Source organism: Pan paniscus, chromosome 4 (genome assembly GCF_029289425.2).
Source record: "Pan paniscus chromosome 4, NHGRI_mPanPan1-v2.0_pri, whole genome shotgun sequence".
Lineage (NCBI taxonomy): Eukaryota > Metazoa > Chordata > Mammalia > Primates > Hominidae > Pan > Pan paniscus.
The window spans coordinates 19,768,982-19,791,464 of NC_073253.2; the positions used below are offsets into that span (position 1 = coordinate 19,768,982).

At 37.3% G+C, this 22,483-nt stretch overlaps 1 protein-coding gene across 1 annotated transcript in view; it reads right to left on the bottom strand.

The window, feature by feature from the left end:
• Positions 1–6,180: 6,180 nt before the first annotated feature.
• Positions 6,181–22,483, bottom strand: part of ARSK (arylsulfatase family member K) — a 48,923-nt gene continuing 32,620 nt past the window's right edge. Inside the window, exons 6-8 of the mRNA XM_008976347.6 lie at positions 18,569–18,793; positions 9,109–9,333; positions 6,181–6,965 (exon numbers count right to left, since the gene is read on the bottom strand). Coding sequence (XP_008974595.3) covers positions 6,676–6,965; positions 9,109–9,333; positions 18,569–18,793 — 740 coding nt within the window. The 3' untranslated portion in view covers positions 6,181–6,675. The remainder of the gene's footprint in view (positions 6,966–9,108; positions 9,334–18,568; positions 18,794–22,483) is intronic.

Genomic DNA, 22,483 nt, shown 5'->3' on the forward strand with positions numbered 1-22,483 from the left:
CTAATTTTTGTATTTTTAGTAGAGACGGGGTTTCACCATGTTGGCCAGGCTAGTCTTGAACTCCTGACCTCAGGTGATCTGCCTGCCTCAGCCTCCCAAAGTTCTGGGATTACAGGCTGGGAAGCTTTAAAACTCCTGCAGCCTGGGGTAGGAGCCAGGCAATAATAGTTTTTAAACATCCTCAGGTGATTCCAATTTGCAGCAAGGTTGCAAACTATTCTAGCCCAGCATTGAGCAAACCATGGCCCACAAGGCAAATCCTGCATTTTTGTAAACAAAGCTATATTGGAACATAGCCACGCTCATTTGTTTACATATTGTCTTGCTGCTTTCACACTTCAGCGGTAGAGATGAGTAGTTGTGAAAGAGACCGTATGGCTCACAAAGCCTAAAATATTTAGTATCTAGCCTTTTTTTAATAGAAAAAGATAAAATCACAATGAGGTGTAATCTCACTCCAGTTATTATGTCATTTTGGTTATTATCAAAAGGACAAAAAATAACAAATGCTAGCAGGATGAGGAGAAAGGGGAACTCTTACACTGTTGGTGGGAACGTCAATTAGTTCAGCCATTATGGAAAACAGTAAAATCGTTCCTCAAAAAACTAAAAATAGAACTATCATGATCCAGCAACGCCACTATTAGGTAAATATCCAAAGGAAAGGAAATCAGTACATTAAAGGGATACATGCACCCCATGTTTACTGCAGCACTATTCACAATAGCCAAGGTATGGAATCAACCTGTGTCCATCAACAGATGAATGGATAAAGCAAATGTGGTATATATACACAATGGAATACTATTTAGCCGTAAAAAGAATGATATTCTATCATTTGCAGCGACATGGATGAAATTGAAGAACATTATGTTAAGTGAAATGAGCCAGGCACAGAAAGATAAATACTGCATGTTCTTACTCACAAGCAGAAGCGAAAAAAAGCATTAATCTCATGGAGGTAGAGAGTAGAGCAGTGGTTACTAGAGGTGGGGACGGGTAAGGGGAGAGAGGAACAGCTAAAGATTGGTTAACGAATACAAAAGTACAGTAGGATAGGAGGAATACATTCTAGTGTTCTATAGTACTATGGAGTGACTGTAATTAACAATAATTTATTATATATTTTCAAATAGAACAGATTTTGATTGTACACAAAGAAATGATCAATGTTTGAGGTAATTGGTATGCTGATCACCCTGATTTGATCATTATACCTTGTATACATGTATAGAAGTATACTGTAGTCCATAAATAGGTATAATTATTTTATTTATTTATTTATTTATTTATTTTGAGATGGATTTTTGCTCTTGTGCCCAGGCTGGAGTGCAATGGCGCAATCTCGGTTCACGGCAACCTCTGCCTCCCGGGTTCAAACGATTCTCCTGGCTCAGCCGCCCGAGTAGCTGGGACTATAGGCATGCGCCACCACACCTGGCTAATTTTTAGTAGAGACAGAGTATTTTTAGTAGAGACAGGGTTTCTCCATGTCTCTACTAAGACATGCAGAGGCTTGGTCAGGCTGATCTCGAACTACCAACCTCATGTGATCCACCAGCCTTGGCCTCTCAAAGTGCTGGGATTACAGGCGTGAGCCACCGCACGTGGCCAATAGGTAGAATTATTATGTGTCGATTTTAAAAAGATAAAACAAAGGGGAATAGTGTCTATTTGTTAGCTCTTTTGTGCAAGATTTTGCTACAATTTACTGTTTCTAGAAGGCTTTGCTTTATTAAGAAAACTACTCCCTTGGCCGGGCTCGGCGGCTCATGCCTGTAATCCTAGCACTTTGGGAGACCGAGGTTGGCAGATTGCCTGAGGTCAGGGGTTCAAGACCAGCCTAGCTAACATGGTGAAACCTCATCTCTACTAAAAATACAAAAATTAGCCAGATGTGGTGGCACATGCCTATAGTCCCAGCTATTTGGGAGGCTGAGGCAGGAGAATGGTTTGAACCCAGGAGGCGGAGGTTGCAGTGAACTGAGATGGAGCCACTGCACTCCAGCCTGGGTGACACAGCAAGACTCCGTCTCAAAAAAAAAAAAAAAAAAAAGCCTACTCCCTTTTACTCCCCACCCTGCTACAGCCCAAATTTGTTGGTTTTCTAAACTAATGTGATATTTGAAAAGCTGTAATTCCCAGTAAATTAATTCAACAAGTATTTACTAAGCTTCTACTATGTGTTAGGCATTTGAGATACTTTATGGAGAAAAGGGACAAAATGCCATGCCTGGCTGGAGCTTTTATTCTAGTACCGTCAGAAAGGGTAAAAGACAGCTCAAACACATTAATTATGTAAAACACACACTAAATTAAATGGTAATAATTTCTATGGAGAAAAATAAAGCAGGAAATTCCTTGTGAGATGGTGACATTTGAGCCATGACCTCAAGGAAATAACAGTGAGCCATGAAAAAATCTGAAGGAAGAACTGCACTCTAGGCAGAAAAAATTGACAAGTGCAAAGAGGTCTTGGTGGTGCATGCCTGGTGTGTCTGTCTGGAAAGCAACAGGGATGCATGTGGCTGGAGCACAGTAAATCAGGTAGGAGTATAGGAAGAGAAGCGGTCTTAGAGAGAACATGCTACCAGATTATTTGGGGCCCATAGGCTATTGTAATGACTCTGGCTTTTACAGAAAAAGATGGGAACCCAGTGGGAGCTTTGAGTATCCAGGGGTGTGATCTGTATTTTGACAGGCTCACTCTGGCTGCTGTTGAGAACAGACTGAAGGAAGCCAAGGACAGACTCATGGAGACCTCTTAAGAGTCAACAGCAAAATTCCAAGCACAGATCATGGTGGATTAGAACAAGAAGTTAGTAGTGGAGGTAGTAAAAATGGAAGCCCAAAGGTTATTCTCATTCCAGCTTCTAATTAGTGTCAGTTCCTCTCAGATTCTGGCATTAGATAATTGTCTTGATTTTGTACGTTTTTCTTAATTTTCGGTTTTCATGATTGTTAGATACCATTCTGAATTAGATATTGTCCTGAATATTCAACTGTACCTAATTATGATCCTATACTTAATATGCTTAAAACATGGCAGATGCTTGGTAAATTCTTACAATGAATGTGTATCTTAAAGGGTTTGGGTAGAATGAAGTAGATTTATCCTCACAAGCCTATTTTCAGGACCACATTTCTATTGTTATTGCTTTTCTCTCTATGATTAGCATATATACCCATACTTCAGCTACTTGTGTTCTTTAGGCTTATTTAGGAGATGGATGGTGGATTTGTATAGTTTAATTTTAACCTTAATACTCAGTCTTTCTTTTTAAGGGTTTCACTTCAGAATATGTGTGTTTGTGTATGCATGTGTATATACATATGTACTAAAAATCAGATATATTCAAAAGTAAAATCATTTCTCAGAAATTCATAATTACAAAGGTAAGCTCATAGAAATTCACTGAAGAACGATAAACAAATAAATAAAGGAGATGAACTTACTCATGAAGAAAACTTCAAAGACAGTTTGAAGAAGTATTAAGTTGGGTAAAATTATTTGCAGGTAAGATTTTTACTTGGAAAATAATATATCACTTGAAAAACTATTACTCACTATGAAGTGATTCAGCATAAAATAAATATGTGGAAATGGAGTGCACATATAAAGAAGAAGATCTTCTCTTAGAGGATATAATGGAAGGAAGATTCACTTAAAATCACAATAACTGATAAAACAACTGGAAATAAACCCACCTCTGGCTACATATTAGAATCATGGCTGGAGGGATTGACCAGCAAGACAACAATAATAGCACAGCAGGCCCAGGCTGTCTCAGAAGCTCTAATCAGCTGGTGTAGTGTAGAGCCTAGGGGGTATTTTTTAAAGTCCCTGCTTTTCACAAATTTTTCCGGAGAAATTGATCTATATGAAGAAAACTTAGACTACTACTGAGGGATATAAAAGAAGACTTGAATAAAGGGGAAAACGTACTAATTATTTAGAATAACTATCATAAAGAATTAAATTCTCTCTAAAGTAGGTTATACATTTAATGATTTCATTTAAAAGCCAACAGGACTTTTCATTTTTGTTACTACACAAACTTATTCTAAATTTGTATGGAAAAATCAAAAGTTGCTAGGAAGGACAATTCTGAAAAAAGAAAACTATTGCAAAGGGACTAGTCCTACTAGATACTGTCTACCAGACTAATAAAATAGACTGGTCTGGCTGGGTGTGGTGGCTCATGCCTGTAATCCCAGCACTTTGCGAGGCTGAGGCAGTCAGGTTGCTTGAGTGCAGGACTTTAAGACCAGTCTGGGCAACGCAGCGAAACCCTGTCTCTATAAAAATTTTAAAAATTAGCTGAGTTTTGTGGCGCGTGCCTGCGGTCCCAGCTACTAGGGAGGCTGAGGTGCGAGGATCACCTGAGCCTATGAGATTGAGGCTGCAGTGAGCAGTGATTGTGCCACTGCACTCCAGCCTGAGTGACAAGGCAAGACCCTGTCTCAAAAAAACAAAAAACAAAACAGAAACAAAGAAAATAGAATGGTCCAGTGGAAAATAAAACATTCAGAAATGGCATAAGTATAAATGGGACTTTGGTATAGATAAAAATGGCATCGCAAATCAATGGAGGAAAAGAAAATGTATTCAACCAAAGGTATTATATGATGAAGTGACATTTTTACGAATGGGAGAAGAGACAGTTTACTCAATAAAAGATCAATGGGTAGGCATATTTAAAAAAACAACCAAAGTTAGATTTCTAATATGTTTAATACATTCCAGCTGGGTCAAAGATCCAAAGGTGAAAAATAAAATTATAAAAGAAGACAAGTGGAGGCCGGGCGCAGTGGCTCACGCCTGTAATCCCAGCACTTTGGGAGGCCTAGGTGGGCAGACCACCAGGTCAGGAGATCAAGACCATCCTGGCTAACACGGTGAAACCCCATCTCTACCAAAAATTCAAAAAATTAGCTGGGTGTGGTGGCGGGTGCCTGTAATCCAGTTACTCGGGAGGCTGAGGCAGGAGAATCACTTGAAACCGGGATTGCGCCATTGCACTCCAGTCTGGGTGACAGAGCGAGACTCCGTCTCAAAAAAAAAAATGACAAGTGGAGAAGGCCATTCTAAATAAGATACAAAATCCCAAAAGCCACAAAAGCAAAGATCTGTAAATTTTGTACTAATATTTTTAATTGACAAATCATAATTGTATATACTTATGGGGTACAAAGATTCATAAATTTGCTTACATGAAAATAAAAATTTCTACATATCAAAAAATACCAGAACAAAGTCAAAAGACAAATGACAATGACAAACTGGAAAGAAGATATTTGCAGGATCTCTTACAAAAAGCTAATATCTAAAGCACACTTGTAATACAAAACAAAGACCAACAACCAACAGAAAAATAGGCAAAGAATAGAAATAGGAAAGGCCATGGTAAAGCAGATTCCAGTGGCTGTTAAATACATGAAAATATGCTCTACCTTACTCATAAAAAGAAAAATAAAAATAGAACATTTTTATCTGTTAGGTTGGCAAAGGATAAGAAGACATGCATTGATGGTGAGATTATCAGTTAGTATACCTTCTTTAGAGGTAATTTGTAGTATCTAGTGTAATTTTGCTAAATATAGTCTTGACTCAGTAATTTCACCTCTAGATATCTACTGTTAAGTGAAAAAAAAAGGAAAAAGAAGCAACATGCAGAACAATGTGTGCAGTATGTTACCGTTTGTGTAGGGGGAAAGGAATATATACATTTGTTTATAAATTTGTGGCCAATCTCTAAAAATGCGTAAGCAGGTGGTTTCGGTACTTGCTTCTTGGAGGGGGAACTGGATGGCAGGGAAAAGGGAAAGGACAGAGACTTCGTGATCACTGTTAACCCTTTTGTACCATTTGAAGCTTTTACCCTGTATATATATTACCTATTAAAATAAAACAGTAACAAAATCAGGTACATCCAGGGTTTACATCCCGTTAAATACTCCAAATACTCCCATCAAATACATCCAAACAGTCTCATCAAATACAAGTAGCTCATCAAGCACCATCAAATGCTCACACACAACTATTTTATGATACATATTATTACAATATTTTATATTCTCTATTATTTAAAGGAACATAACTGTTACAGTATTTGCTTCAATCCTTTTGATACTTCCACTAAATTGTTAGAAATTGTACAAAGGTCTAAATAATAACCATTTTTGAAAATATGTGATTTTATAATCATTGGCATTTTATCTTAAAATACACTACATTCTTACAAAATAATGAAAAATTGGTAATTATTATTATTTTATTTTTATTTATTTTTTTGTGACACAGTCTCACTCTGTTGCCAGGCTGGAGTACAGTGGCGCAATCTCAGCTCACTGCAACTGCTGCCTCCCAGGTTCAAGCGATCCTCCTGCCTCAGCCTCGTGAGTAGCTGAGACTATAGGTGTGCACCACTGCGCCCAGCTAATTTTTGTATTTTTAGTAGAGACAGGGTTTCACCATGTTGGCCAGGATGGTCTCAATCTCTTGACCTTGTGATCTGCCTTCCTCAGCCTCCCAAAGTACTGGGATTACAGGTGTGAGCCACTGTGCCCGGCCAAAACTTGGTAATTATTAAAACTGTTTCATTTAAAATACATAATTATGATCTTGTAATATATTTATATGTATCTCTAGAACACTATTTTTAAACTTTTTGTTCAAACTGCTCTTGGATTCATATGGGTTTTAAGCCACTGATCGATTGCATTTTCATACTTCCTTGGTTCCTTCTGCCAGTCTTGGTGCCACCTAAGATTTGCTATAACATTTGAATAATTCTGTCCTATACTTTGTTTCCACTTGATAAACTGCTCTTTATTATACTGGTGGACAGAAGCAGAAACTTTAGGGTAGTTTATAATGGAACGAAGCTTCTGATCCAAAGAATAAGTAATTTCTGGAAATTTTACAGCAACATTTGTTAATTCATCTGGATCCGAGGAAAGATCTGAAAGAAAAAAATTAAGTATGTGTCAAAATAGTGACCTGCTAAAAATTTTTTTAGAATGTCATTATGACAGGTAATATATTAGATTTTTTTTTTTAGATTTTCAGTTCCTGTTAGTGTAATAAAATGAAGGACAGTATAAATGGTAAAATAACATACCAGGAGTTAAACACCCTATGTTGCATGCCCAAATTCCCTCCTTCCTACCATTGTCCAGCCATCCCACTTTTTTTTTCTTTTCTTAAATGCCAGAAAAAGTCAAACTTTTATCATTAGTAAGCTGGTTTAGAACAAGTTCTTCCTGTTTTTGATGTCCTGCCTACTTTGACAGGCAGAAATGAATACAGTAATGCTTATACTGTACCATTTTAACAGCCTCAAACTTTCTACAAATTCTTTATATAGACAAGTCATGTTACTGCAACTTTACTCAGTCCTAGTTTTCTTTATATATTAGTATCTTATGCTTGGAGTTTTGAAAGTTACATTCATCAGTACTGTCCATTTGAACAAACAGCCATGGAAATACAAACTTCTCAATCACTGCCAGCAAGAAAATAATGATAAATATTTCAGATCCATAAAGATACTTTTTAGATATGGTGTGGGAAGACAGGGATATAACTAGTATACCAATCTAACTGGAAAAACAGCAAGTCAGAGATCTTATGACAATTAACTTCAGATAGTAAATGAACACTGTATGTTGAGGGAAAAACCTCTATGGGCCTACTTAAGTGCATTAGCCAAGAGGCCCCTGAAGAGATATGTGACTTTGCTAGGTAATTTCCAGATGGTACATCTTTAGGAAAGGGAAATCAATAAGCCCTAAAAAGTACAGAAAAGGCTGATTCTTTTGACATTTTGATAGTCACATCAGTTTTTTGGTAGAACATGGTATAAAAAACAAAATTTCAACAAATTTAAAGATCAAATTGGCTTTTATTTAGTGATTCCTGAATTGGGCAGCAACCCCTCTAAAGATTTAGAAAAGGCATTCTGATGAGCTGAGCAGAGGAGGTGGGCTTTATAGGCAGAACAAGGCTGATGAAAAAGTCCCAGAAACATGGAACAAAAAGCAGATTCGTCATTATAGTGTTACTTTCTTTGTCCAGTAAAAACAGAGGAGACTTCCTTATGCTGGTTCAGATTGGTTATTGTGATTCTCTTTTTTTTTTTCCTCTAAAGTTCAGTTTGATTATGGGGCACCTACTGCCAGTGACCCCATTCTGGTTTGATGTGGTCTGTTGAGCCTGGTGTAGGAACTCAGTTCAGAACAATGGCCTCCCATAAATTTCATTTGACAATGGCCAATGAACAAGCAAGAGATGCCCATTACTCATCAGGATGAAAATGTAAAGACTTCCTTTTTCAGCCAAGAATCCTCCACTCTTCAAGTGAAGGGGGTTGGCCAGTTTGGCCCCCAAAGTATTATTTTGATAATAATTTTGCTATTTGTAACTGGGAAGGAGCCTTAGGGAGAAATAAATATTACTTATGGCTTTAGCACATATTTTATGTACTAAATGGGGACAAACGATGAGTAAAACCCTGAATCTAAAAATGCTGCTTAAAAATTAATTCATAGGGTAGTGAAGCTGGCAGACATTTTTTAGAAGCTGTAAGAAGCATCAATTTTACAGTCACAGCTTCGTTGAAATCTCAGTTCTGCTACTTCTTAGCTGTGAGACCTCACACAGGTATCCAAATTTCTCTCATAGACTCCTCTGTAAAATGAGGATAATGGTACTATCTTGTGGGGTTGTGGTGAACATTAAATAATACATGTAAAATGTGAGGCTTCATAAGATAGGTGTTAATCCTTCAGAACAATGAGGTACAATGAGGTGTTGACTTCAAATTGGGAAAGATAACCATGAGTACTGAAAGATGCCCTGATCAGAGAAAACTGGTTTCAGTCATGAGACCCAGATCAAAAGCCTTAGGACACTTTCTCTGAAATTCAGCTGCTGATCTGCAAAGAGGCTGTTCCTCACATGGGCAACCTTTTGTAGATCGTCCTAGCATGAGAAGCAGCAGATATTCATTTATTTAACAAGGATTATTGGATATCTTGAGCAATGCTACATAGGGCAGTTCATTACACATAATATTACACTTAAAAATATATTAACAAACTTACCGAAGAGTTGAGGCAATATTGATGCGCCATCCGAATAGGCTATATATTTCCAGTGGTTAGTTCGAAGCATGTAGGTGGAGGCATTCACATTACATCCATGGAATTCACTCAGAATCCAGGGTGGATGCAGGTTTTTGACTTTATGTTCATTCTTAAATGTTTCTGATGATAACGACAACAAAGAGTATCCACTCAGGTTCTGAGGCAGAGGAATTCCAGCAATATCTATGTAACAAAAATAACCAAATATCTTAAAATAGCTCATTCTTTTATTAGCTGAACATTCACAAATAGCATCATTCGCATTTTTTTCATACCATTAAATGCCATGGAGACTGGAGATTGTATATGGATTTTGTAAACAGGCTGCCAAAATTCACATGCTTACCCCACTGGCCATGTGGACTTCAGCAAGTCATTTACTTATCTCAACCTCAGTTTTCTCATCTGTAAGAAGGGGATGACCACAGTACTTGTATTTATTAGGTTCATTTTAGGTTTAAATAAGATACTTTATGTAAAATTCTAAGAACTCTGAGTACAATGCCTGGCAGATAGGAGCCTTCAACAAATAGTTAATATCACCAGTCCTTTTTTCTCTAAATGATTAAATAATCATAGTTGTTTCTCAAAGTTTCTTTCATGGGATATTAACAAGTCTTATACAAGAAAGGGGTTTAGTAGTCTTATATGTTTGCAAAACAATGGTTAAACAAAATTAAACACATAAATTTGTTGTAGATGTAAATTTATTGCTGATGTATATGATAAACCTTCAGGAGTGGTATATAGTATACTATGTGCCCCAAAGTTATGTGATAACAGAGCTTTTTAAATTCTCAAGTAGCATCTTGAGGGACTAGCATCTTGAAAAACATGCTTTCAGGAATTGTGGATTATATTTATGAAGGGAAAAATAATTTTTAACTCACCAAATATAGACATATAGAACAACAGCATGAGAAATGTTCAACTGAAAAATAGCTTATACTTTTAAAAATTGCTTTCAAGGTAATTAGACCTTAAACTTCCCTCTTCCTATAGAAAAATTACCATTAATTATGTCTGGGTAATTAGGGTTGTTCCAAAATGAGTCTGCAGTTGTCTTCCCCAGCCCTTTTCTGGTTTCAATGTTCATATTTTATGTATAAATATTTCCAATGAAAAATGGAATTACATCTGTAATGTTAGAAATTAAACCAAATTGAATAAGAAAATTAATTTAACTTGACTATCTTTGACAAAAACAGGTTAATTAAAGGATAATAGGGAAGTAGATGAAGACCGCTATAAATCTTCTGAAGGTAGTTGTTTCATATATAACTTGATAAAAAAAAGTTTGTAGCTTCCATTTTCCTTGGAAGAAGACTATCACAAGTATTAATTTTCTGCCAACCAATCAAAATTAGTGGCTTTTTTGTTCAGAGATAAGGAAAGAAAGAAGAGAGGAGTATTTCAGAGGTGACTGGTTAAAAACAAAAAGAGGAGAAAAGAGGTTAAAGAGGATGTGCCCGGGAGAGAAGGCTTGCCTGGGTGAAACTAACTGTGCTCCAAGACACAGAGACTACCTACTGTAAGCAGTGGAAAGAAGGCTGTGAGGGAAGAGGCTGGGTAAGGGTGGTCTGTGTGTCAGCCATCAGGAGGCACCACCAGCAAGGCATGGGAAGAGAGAGAAGAAGTCTTTAAGGAAGGTTGGGAGGCAGGAACCCACTGGCACATACTCATGACTATGGCAAGTTCTTGTACTCAGCATTTTAATAACCTTTCATACTTAGAAATGCCTTATTTTAGAACCATTCTTAATTTTCCTAAGGAAGCTTGGAAGACTAAGAAACTTATGTTTCTCCTGTGTTTATGAGAAGTCATTAGTAAACTGGGAAAGAGTCCATTCAAGTGTTCATTTTTAAAATTCATTCAGCAAACCAGGTGCTGTTCTAGCTGTAGGGAAACAACACTGGACAAGGCAGAAAAGCTCTCCCAGAGCTAACATTCTAATGTGGGCAGGCAGAAACAGCTGTGTCAGATGGTCGTAAGTGCAATGAAGAAGAAGAAAGCAGGGTAAGGGAGATAGAGAGTGATGGCAGGCATGTGGGTATGTGCTGTTTTATACAGGGTGGTCAGGGAAGACCCCTCTGAGAAGGTCACATTTAGACAGTGTCCCGAGGAGGGGCTAGAGTGAGCCCTACAGTTATCTGGGGAAAGGGCATTCCCCCAGGGGAACAGCAAGTGTACAGTCCCCAAGGCAGGAACCTACTTGGTTTATTCCCCAAACACCAAGCAGGCCTGTTTGGCTGGAGTAGTGTAAGTGAGGGATAAAATTATAAGAGATGAGTTGGGGAAGAGAAGAGATCATGTTGGACTCTCAAAGCCTAATTAAAGACACTGAAATTTTACTCTAGGTGAAATGGGAAATCAGTAGAGGGTTTTGAGCAGAGGTGTGACAGTCTGACACTAACAACAGAATGGTGAATTGACTAAAAGTGGGTAAGGGCAGAAGGTCAGAGAGAGTTAGGAAGCTATTGCAGGAATCCAGGCAAGAGATAAGGGGAACTTGGGATTCCAGTCTATTATTGATAGAATAAAATACCTCTGTAAATTGATAAAACCCATGTGAAATAACCATAATATTTAATAAATACTTCAAGTATTTATTGGTTTTTCTGTGCCTCAGAAAATTGGGTTTTCATTTTTCATATATTTATCAATAATTCCCTTAAAAGTGCTTTAGTTTAGACTGCTTTTCAAAAAGCTGTTTGATTTTTATTTAAAATCATTTTGCATATTTATTTCTCCTGGCAAACCTGTCATTCTAACTCCATTTTAAATAAGCTTCATCTTTCATGGGAGTATAAGCACAGACTAGAAGTAACCGCAGGGTTCTTAAGCAAGAGTGACTTAATGTAAAACAGTAAACAAATGGTAAAAATGCAGGCCTGGATATGTGTGATGATCTCCTGAAGAGAGATGATATTATATTTCTTCCTGACCATATCAGTACATAATGGATTTGAGTGGTATGGCAATGATGCAAACTAATATACACATTTTTTAGAGCATATCTAAGAAGAATGAAACGTATTAATGATAACCATATCTAACATTTAATTGTTTACCATGTTCCAGGCATTGTTCTGAGCTATGAAATAGCCACTATTACCCCCCCCCTTTTTTTTTTGAGGCAGAGTATCACTCTGTCACCCAGGCTGGAGTGCAGTGGCGCAATCTTGGCTCACTGCAACCTCTGCCTCCCAGGTTCAAGTGATTCTCCTGCCTCAGCCTCCCGAGTAGCTGGGATTACAGGTGCACATCACCACGCCTGGCTGATTTTTGTATTTTTAGTAGAAACGGGGTTTCACCATGTTGGCCAGGCTGGTCTTGAACTCTTGACCTCAAGTGATCTGCCCACCCTGGCCTCCCAAAGTGCTGGGATTACAGGCGTGAGCCACCACGCCTGCCCTATCCCCATTTTCATTGATGAGAAAATTGAAGACCAGACATGTTGAGTAACCTGCCCAAGATTACGCAGTTGGTAACGAGTAAAGAGGGGTTTGAACTTAGGCAGTCTGACCTTACAATCTCTGTACTTTTAATACTACACCATAAGCCTTGCCTTACTGTAGTTAGCCAACTTCATAATATTCCTCAGCCAATAAAAACACAAGAATCTATGCAAAACACCTGCCAACCCCCAGGCTTCCACTAAGGTCCTGTAACAAGAAGGGTTTTGAAATTTAAATCACTAGCAATGAAATATTCTTTTAACTACAACTGCATTTTTGTATAATTACATTCTCAAAATTAAAAAAATCTAGACTTATCTTTTAAGTGGAGAAAGGCAGGTGTTTTACAGAAAGAATATTACAGAAAACAATTCACATGAAAATAAGCTTAAAAATAGAAATCAAAACAATTTTAACTACAAAACGAGACACCTTTAGTTCTTACTGAGCTAAAAGAAGCTGATACCAGGTATTAGAGAAGAAAATATTTCAGGAAGTAATTTTTAAATAATCTCAGAAATAATATCAACTTTAATATTAATATTATAAAGAATTCCTATTCATAAATGTCATTTTCCTGCTGGTATTAGGAAATGATAATGTAATAGTATCCTATCACACTAGTGATAGAATTAGTTTATTTGATCCAAAAGCACAAATAAACTAAGCATATTCTTCCTATTTTATCATAAAATATTTTCTTTAAAAAAACCACTCTTTTAAAATACCTTTTAAAAAATGACTTGTAAATTCAAACTTTGAAATAAAGTATTGTTGCATCTTAAATTTCAATAGCCTCTTGATAGTAAGATAGGTTTATTAAAACAGGAATTCCAATTGGTTTTTCCTATTCAATATCTTTCTATTGAAGGTAGAATAACCATCTTTTATACATTTCTAAGATCCACAGAATGGAAGTGAGGAGGAACTATCGCTTGAGGTTTTGGCTTGAGATATATATATATATTTTTTGATACCAGAAGTGTTTTTTTCTGTTTAACAGACATTTCAGGATTTTAATTTCATTTTTAGTTTCCAGAAGACTCAAATATTTTAAAAGTCAAATACACTGTAAGCAAAGTTTATCCTTGAAAAATCAATTTCAAAACAAATTTTTCTCTTCATATCATTTTTCTTTATAAGCTTCTCCTCTGTGTGTGTAAACGGGATTCATACAAAATAATAAAGCTACAGCTAAACTAATAAAGAAAGGACTTTGAGAGCTCTAAGAATAGATACTGGCTTATATCTATTTTAAGCTCCTAATTGGTTAGAACAAAATAAGAAGTCCTTTGTAGATGTTTTATCAAAATATGTATAAGTTTGTTTATTAAGCAGAGGTGAAGTAGAACATACTGTCTCACAGGTCTAATTTTAGAATTAATCACGAATAAAGTAGCTTTAAACTGTTCCAGCACTGAGGAATTTTATCTTAAAAGGTTGAATGATCCATCAGATTAAACGTAGACCATCAGAATGATCTTTGTTCTGTTGGCTCCTAAGGCTGTTAAATAAAGAGTAGCCTCAGTTTCTGCCTGTTAATGCTGGTGTAATTGTTAATAGTACTCTAAAAACCTGCTAATTTGGACAGTAAATTAGATGGACACAGTATCTAAAAAGGAAACAAAACAAAACAAAAACATCAATTTGTACAGTTTTAAAGCCTTCATTTTCTTTTTAATACATGGGGGCAATTTTCACACATTTCACTTGTTAAAATTAATTGACTTTTTTTTTCAACGTTTTAGATTCAGTGGGTACATGTGCAGGTTTGTTCCCTGGGTATATTACTTGATGTTGAGGTTTGGGATAGGAATGATTGCATCACCCAGGTACTGGGCATAGTGCCCAACAGTTTATCAACCTCTGGCCCTCTGGCCCCCTCCCTCCCTCCCTCCCTCCCTCCCTCTCCCTTCTAGTAGTCCCCAGTGTTTCTTGTTGGCATTTTTATGTCCATGAGTAACCAATGTTTAGTTCTCACTTATAAGTGAGAACATCCGGTATTTGGTTTTCTGTTATTGTGTTAATTTGCTTAGGATAATGGCCTCCAGCTCCGTTCATGTTGCTGTAAAGGCCATTATTTCATTTTTGATGGCTTTGTAGTATTCCATGGTGTATATGTGCCACATTTTCTTTATTCAGTCCACCACTAATGGGCACCTAGGTTGATTCCATGCCTTTACTATTGTGAATAGTGCTGCAAGTGCATGTCTTTTTGGTAGAATGATTTATGTATTTTTTGGTATGTACCCAGTAATGGGATTGCTGGGTCTAATGGTAGCTCTGTTTTAAGTTCTTTGAGAAATCTCCAAACTGCTTCCCACAGTGGCTGAACTAATTTACACTCCCACCAACACTGTATAAGTGTTCCCCTTTCTCTGCAGCCTCACCAACATCTGTTGCTTTTTGACTTTTTAATAATTGCCATTTTGACTGTTGTGAGATGCTATCTCATTGTGGTTTTGATTTGCATTAGAATTGACTATTTTTAATCCAATCATTACTACTAGATATTCATATTGTTTCTAATTCTTAATATGGTAATAAATATCCAGGGAGATAAATATTTGTGCATATCTACAGGTTATTTCCTAAAATTAGGATTTCTAGGTCAAAACGTATGCACATTTCTAAGAAATATGAAATGTAACGTCACATTTGCCTACAAAACATTTGTATCAGTTTATATTCCCAGTAGCAGTATATGAGAAGGACTATTTCTTTCTTTTTTTTTTTTGTTTGAGACGTAGTCTCGCTCTGTCACCCAGGCTGGAGTGCAGTGGCACGATCTTGGCTCATTGCAAGCTCCGTCTCCCAGGTTCACGCCATTCTCCTGCCTCAGCCTCTCAAGTAGCTGGGACTACAGGCGCCTGCCACCACGCCAGCTAATTTTTTGCATTTTTAGTAGAGACAGGGTTTCACCATGTTAGCCAGGACAGTCTCGATCTCCTGACCTCGTGATCCACCCGCCTCCACCTCCCAAAGTGTTGGGATTACAGGCGTGAGCCACCGCGCCCAGCAAGAAGGACTATTTCTAATATAAGATTTTCTAATTCTTCTTAACCTTTGTCAACTTTATATGTGAAAGAAAAATATTTTTCTGTTGTAATATTTTTATGACCACTGACTTTGATTCTTTAAAAATATATTGGCCATTTGTGTATATTTTCTGTTGTGAACTGCTTATTTCTTTTGATCCATCTGTTAATAAGGTATTCCTCTTTTTCTTACAGATTTATAAGAGCTCTATGAATATTAAACCTTTATCATTTATAAAAAGATTAATTTAAGTAAATAATTGTGTTACAATGTTGTCTCCTGGCTCCAGCATAAGGCTTTTGTTGCATTGTTCTCTTTCTACCATTATCACTGGTTAACATCTGGTTAATAGAATGTTTCAGTGTTTTATATAAAGACCCATCCATAGGTATTCTCCTCCACTCACTCTTCCCCAACTAAAAAAATCATTTAAATGTAGCTTTCCCTCTTCTGATAATAAAAATAATATTCAATGTGAAACACATTATAAACTGTGCTAAGCCACGAAGATGTTAATTTTTCAGTTTAGAACTGGAGAGATTTATTTTTTACTTTATTTCCTTTACTCTTACTGAGGAGGTCTAATCAACACATGATCTAAATGCTGTTAATAAAACATATTCTGCAGGGAAATGTGACTTAGAAGGAGTCTATTACCAAGAATCTTATGAAAAATAAAAATCTATATAAAACTATAGTTTTAGAAAATTATAATAATTGACAAATTGCAGAAAAAAACCTACAGGTGCAGGGAATTTACATCATTTACAGAAGAGTTGGGATGGAATTTAGAGGAGTTTCTGAGACAGTATTTTCTTAGCTAGAGAAATTCTTATTAGCAAGTAACATAAATTAGGCAGTGATAGGTAGATGCATGAGAATTTCCCCATTCTAACAAATTTTATTTAGTATTTTCTTATATGACCTGTTAAATACATTATGAAATCTGCTAGTTTGCAGATGACCTTTAACTTTTATGATGTATAAAATGGCAAGAAGTAATAATGGTATCTTCTCAAGATTGTAGAGTACAAAATTTGCATTGTGGGCAAATATAAAATAATGTTTAAAGAAAAATGATTTAAACCATGCATTTTAATTAACTAACATATATGATGACAGAATGTCTAAGAATTGAATAGGGCTCACTGTAGACAACTCCCTAAAGATATTTAACTATTTAGCTGCTAGAGTCAAATAGATAAAATGGCAACTATCACTTTGAAATATACTGAGGGAAAAACGGAGAAAGAATCACCCCAGCTTTCCATAATCTTTTACAATACCTTTTTGCAGTTCTGGTCACTATACCTCAAGAAAACAGAATGAGGCTAAAAAGTCAAGCAAAGATGACCCAAGGAAGATTTTCTTTGGGAATGGGGAGGGTAGGGAGAGTTCTACATGAAGAAAAATTAAGGAAGGAAATTGTAAAGAATATATGCATATATTCATAAAACTCTAAATTCATATATATTCATAAAACTCTAAATATGCTAATAAAAGAGACCCAAATATACACAATTCTATATAAACTTCTTTAAAAAAAACACAGAAATGAGGAAAAGTAATAGTGATCGGCTAGAAACTAATGGAATGAGAAAGTGGCCCAGATATGGCTGAGTGTGATCATTACTTTGGGATAAAGGGAAACCAGCAAATGATGACTAAGAAACAGAAGAGATTAAAAATTCAAAGAACTGGCCATGCTTAGTGGCTCATGCCTGTAATCCCAGCACTTTGGGAGGCTGAGGTGGGCAGATCACAAGGTCAGGAGTTTGAGACCAGCCTGGCCAACATGGTGAAACCCCATCTCTACTAAAAACACAAAAATTAGCTGGACATGGTGGCAGGCACCTGTAATCCCAGCTACTCAGGAGGCTGAGGCAGGAGAATCACTTGAAACTGTTAGGGAGAGGTTGCAGTGAGCCGAAATCGCACCACTGCACTCCAGCCTGGGTGAAAAAGCGAAACTCCATCACAAAAAAAAAAAAAAAAAAAAAAGTTCAAGGAACTGGAAAGAAGTATGTGTAATTATATGAGAAGGGATATGAAATAAAAGAGGAAAGGACGCTGGTTTAAATTAACTCTAAATAAATTTAGTTAAATTAAGGGAAGAACTTTGTGGCAGAAGGAAGCAGATAAAAAGAACTCTGATTTCTTTGATTTTAAGATGCATCTTTCTTTCACATTTTAACATTTCTGAAATTAGAGAACATATCTTGTGCTATTTTTTTTTCTTTCACCAAAATTTATGAATTGAGGGTACTTTTTCCAATTGATGGTGCCTTAGAACAGAGAAACTAGTGTTTAAATGCTAATGAATTTAAAGTACTTTGCTAAATGAGATAGAAACTAGAAGTTAGTTCTATGATTTCCTTTGAATTTGATTGTCGTTATTCTAGTATCTTCAACAAAAACTGCTAACTACCCTTATCCATATGTTGCTTTTCTAGACATATGGCTATGCTTGTAGACATTAAGAAGCTAGTAAAGCAAATAGTACAGAACTATCTAAAGAGTCTGAGGAGGAATATGTTCATACTAGTTTCAAAGTGGATAGAATAATTCAGAAAGGAAATGCTTACATTTTAAGGAGGTGGTGGTAGACAATCAAATGATATACAAATCATATCTATAAGGTTATGAACCCGAATATCTTACATGGCTTACTTTACAATCATATCCTGAATACAAATCTTTTGAGGGAAAATGGCTATAGTAAGTGAAGGCCACAGGGACATGAAAAACAATCTCTTCATTCTTCAGAGTACAGATTTGACTCACAGTTGAATGAGTTGCTCAGGGTTATAAACAAGTCAGCAGGGCCTCTGACTACTAACTGAAAGACTGACTAACTGACCTCTTCAGTTGCATTCTCCAGCATTATTACAAATAAATATTTACAGAACTGCATTACTTACCAAGCATGGTAGGGTAAATATCCACAAGAGAAACCACATTTGATACTTGTAGGCCGGCTTTAATTCCTGGTCCCATCATCAAAAGTGGAACATGCGCACTAGCCTCGTACATGCTCATTTTATAAAACTGTCGATGTTCCATGGCCAGCTCTCCATGGTCTGAGGAGTATATGACAATAGTTTTCTGAAGAAGATCTAATTGATGAAGGGCCAAAATAATTTCACCTACAATAGAAATCATGATAAACCAATTAAAACTTTCAGTTCATGTTTTATTCTATCACATTAAGTTTATAACCACTCTACCCTATAAGAGTTTGTTACTATGCTTCTTAACATCTGAATATTACCTACTGTTCTCAAGTTAAGTCTAAAGTTGACAGTGGTCTGTCTACTGCTTGCTCTTCAGCTGACTAGAGGAAGAAGAAAATATAATACCCATGGGAACTCTTGCTCAAAGCTGCTTATCTGGAGATCATGCCGGCTTGTTTTCTAGGTTTCTACCAGAGAAGAGGGGAACAAATCTTCCCCTTAGTGCCTTGAATGAGAAAAGAAAGATCAGTCGGATATGAGCACTTTACATGTCTCAGATGATAAAAAGATTGGTATCACCTCTGACCCACAGTTTCTGTGCAACAGGAAGTGATAAGAGCAGTCAGAACTCCTCTTCTCTGCTACTTTTTCTCCCAAATCTCTAAGCAATCACCAGATCATGCTCATAAAGTTGGCTGAGGATTATGGAAATCCCACCTTTGAAGAAGGGCTGGAAGCAGGACAGATAGTGTACAAGTTTGATTTAGCATCTTCTTGGATAGGGAATAATGGGACAGTAAAATTCCTCTGACCAGTTCCTGTCTCAGTGTTCTCGAACTTCCTCCTACTGTAATTAAGAGAATCACAAGAAAGCACAGGCCAGAGAGAGGGGTCATCCCTATTTTGGCAGTTCCTAAATCTGGGTAGAAGAGTGTATATTAATTTAAAAACCTACAGATTCTGAGGTGTAATCAGGATTGACATTCACTGCTCTATGGAGTTATTCGCAGAGTTGAGACTCTCTTGATTTTTCAGCTGGACAACTGGAATTACTTACTAATCGGTCTTGCCCCTACTCCTCTTTCCCCTGCTTGTACTATCCTGGTGTCTATCTTTCTAAATTACCTAATCACTCCATTGTGTCACATCCCTGCTTGAAACTTTTTCATAGCTGCCCACTGTCGAATTCTTTAGCATAACAAGCAATGCCCCTGTCCACTCTCCACACTCAGCACCCTTGGCTACCTGCTAGACCTTTACCTTTCAACAATCCTAACCTGCTCAGAACCTCCTAAACACACACCATATTAGTTTACGCTTTCTTGCCTCTGCATATACTCTGCCATTTATGGTGAATGCCCTTTCTCCCACAGTCTACTTGACAAATTCCTATTCTTCCTTTATGACCCAGCTCAAACATGCATTATCTCTCTAGCAAAGCACCATTCCCTGCTCTTCTAGGTAGAGTAAATCACTTTGTTCTTCAGGATGCCTACAACTTGCATATTACTGTAGTTACAACAACACATTGTAATTCTTAGCATTTATGCTCATTCAATAAATGTTTACCGATTATGCTCATTCAATAAATGTCTAACTGGCAATAAATAATTGCCAGTTAGAATGGTAATTATTACAAAGTCAAGAAACAACAGATGTTGGAGAGGTTGTGGAGAAATAGGAATGCTTTTACACTGTTGGTGGGAATGTAAATTAGTTCAGCCATTGTGGAAGACAGTGTGGCAATTCCTCAAAAATTTAGAACCAGAAACACCATTTGACCTAGCAATCCAATTACTGGGTATATACCCAAAGGAATATACATCATTCTATTACAAAGATACATGCACATGTGTATTCACTGCAGCACTATTCACAATAGCAAAGACATGGAATCAACACAAATGCCCACCAACAATAGACTGGATAAAGAAAATGTGGTACATCTACACCACGCAATACTACGCAGCTATAAAAAGGAATGAGATCATGTCCTTTGCGGGGACATGGATGGAGCTAGAAGCCATTATCTTTAGCTAACTAATGCAGGAACAGAAAACCAAACACTGCATGTTCTCACTTATAAGTGGGAGCTGAACAATGAGAACACATGAACACAGGGAGGGGAACAATACACATTGGGGCCTGCCAGGGAAGGGAGAGCATTAGGGAAAATAGCTAATGCATGCCGGGCTTAATACCTAGGTGATGGGTTGATAGGTGCAGCAAACCACCTTTTACCTATGCACACGTTTACCTATGTAACAAACCTGCATACCCTGCACATGTACCCTGGAACTTAAAATAAAAATAAAAGAATGTCCCTGCCCTCATGAAGCTTGTGTTCTTCTAGGGAGACAGATGGTAAACAGACGAATAATTAGTATTACTATGTAAACAACCTGACAAGGTATAAAGTAAGCAGAATGATGGAGCTGGCACACTGAGTTAGAGTGGTTGGGGAAGACATCCCTGAGGAGGTAACAACTGAGCTGGGATCTAAAGACAGAATAAGCCAGCCATGTAGAAAGCAAAGGGAAGGGTGTTCCAGGCAGATGAAACAAAATATAAGACCTTGAGGTGGGAAAAGACACTAGATTGTCCTTAATTTTTTTTTCGTTTGTTTGCTTTTGAGACAGAGTCTCACTCTGTCACCAGGCTGGAGTGCAGTGGTGTGATCTTGGTTCACTGCAACCTCCGCCTCCCGGGTTCAAGTGATTCTCCTGCCTCAGCCTCCTGAGTAGCTGGGACTACGGGCGCACACTGCCACACCCAGCTAATTTTTGTATTTTTAGTAGAGATGGGGTTTCATCATGTTGGCCAGGATTGTCTTGATCCCTTGACCTTGTGATCCGCTTGCCTCGGCCTCCCAAAGTGCTGGGATTACAGGCGTGAGCCACAAATGTCTTAATTAATGAGTGATTTCTTAATAGTATTCAACATACTGTACTCCCCCAGTGCCCAACATAGTGCCTTACAGCTAGTAGGTACTTAATGTTTGTTAACAAACACAATGAACAGTATTAAATACTATTTGGTGAAAAGACCGGTGTAGATTTAAAAATTTACAGGCCAGTCGCGGTGGCTCATGCCTGTAATCCCAGCACTTTGGGAGGATCATGAGGTCAGGAGATTGAGACCAGCCTGACCAACATGGTGAAACCCCGTCTCTACTAAAAATTCAAAAATTAGCTGGGCGTGGTGGCGCGTGCCTATAATCCCAGCTACTCGGGAGGCTGAGGCAGGAGAATCGCTTGAACCCAAGAGGCAGAGGTTACAGTAAGCAGAGACCCCACCACTGCACTCCAGCCTGGAGACAGAACTAGACTCTATCTCAAAAAAAAAAAAAAAATTAAGATACAATATATTCCATAAATTTTGTAACTTGATGTAAGGGAGTTGCTACATATTTTTCTTCTCTGAAGAGACATCAAGAGTAGTATTCCCACACTCCCTACAGCAACATTCTTTCATTTTAATAGATACAGATGAATGAATGGCTATAAACTTTCAAATGCAATTTCTAGTATGCAAATGGGAGGACATTCTCTAACATCAGAGAATATCAATGAAATACAATTTGACAGATGTGCTCATGATTAAAGAAAATTACTTAAGATCTTATTTGCATTGAGTACTTTGAAAGTCCTTATGAGTCCTTAAATACTTTTTTTTTTTTTTTTTTTGAGACGTAGTCTTGCTCTGTCACCCAGGCTGGAGTGCAGTGGCACGATCTCCACTCACTGCAACCTCTGCCTCCCAGGTTCAAGTGATTCTCTTGCCTCAGTCTCCCAAGTAGCTGGGATCACACGTGTGTGCCACCACACCCGGCTAATTTTTGTATTTTAGTAGAGACAGGGTTTCGCCATGTTGGCCAGGCTG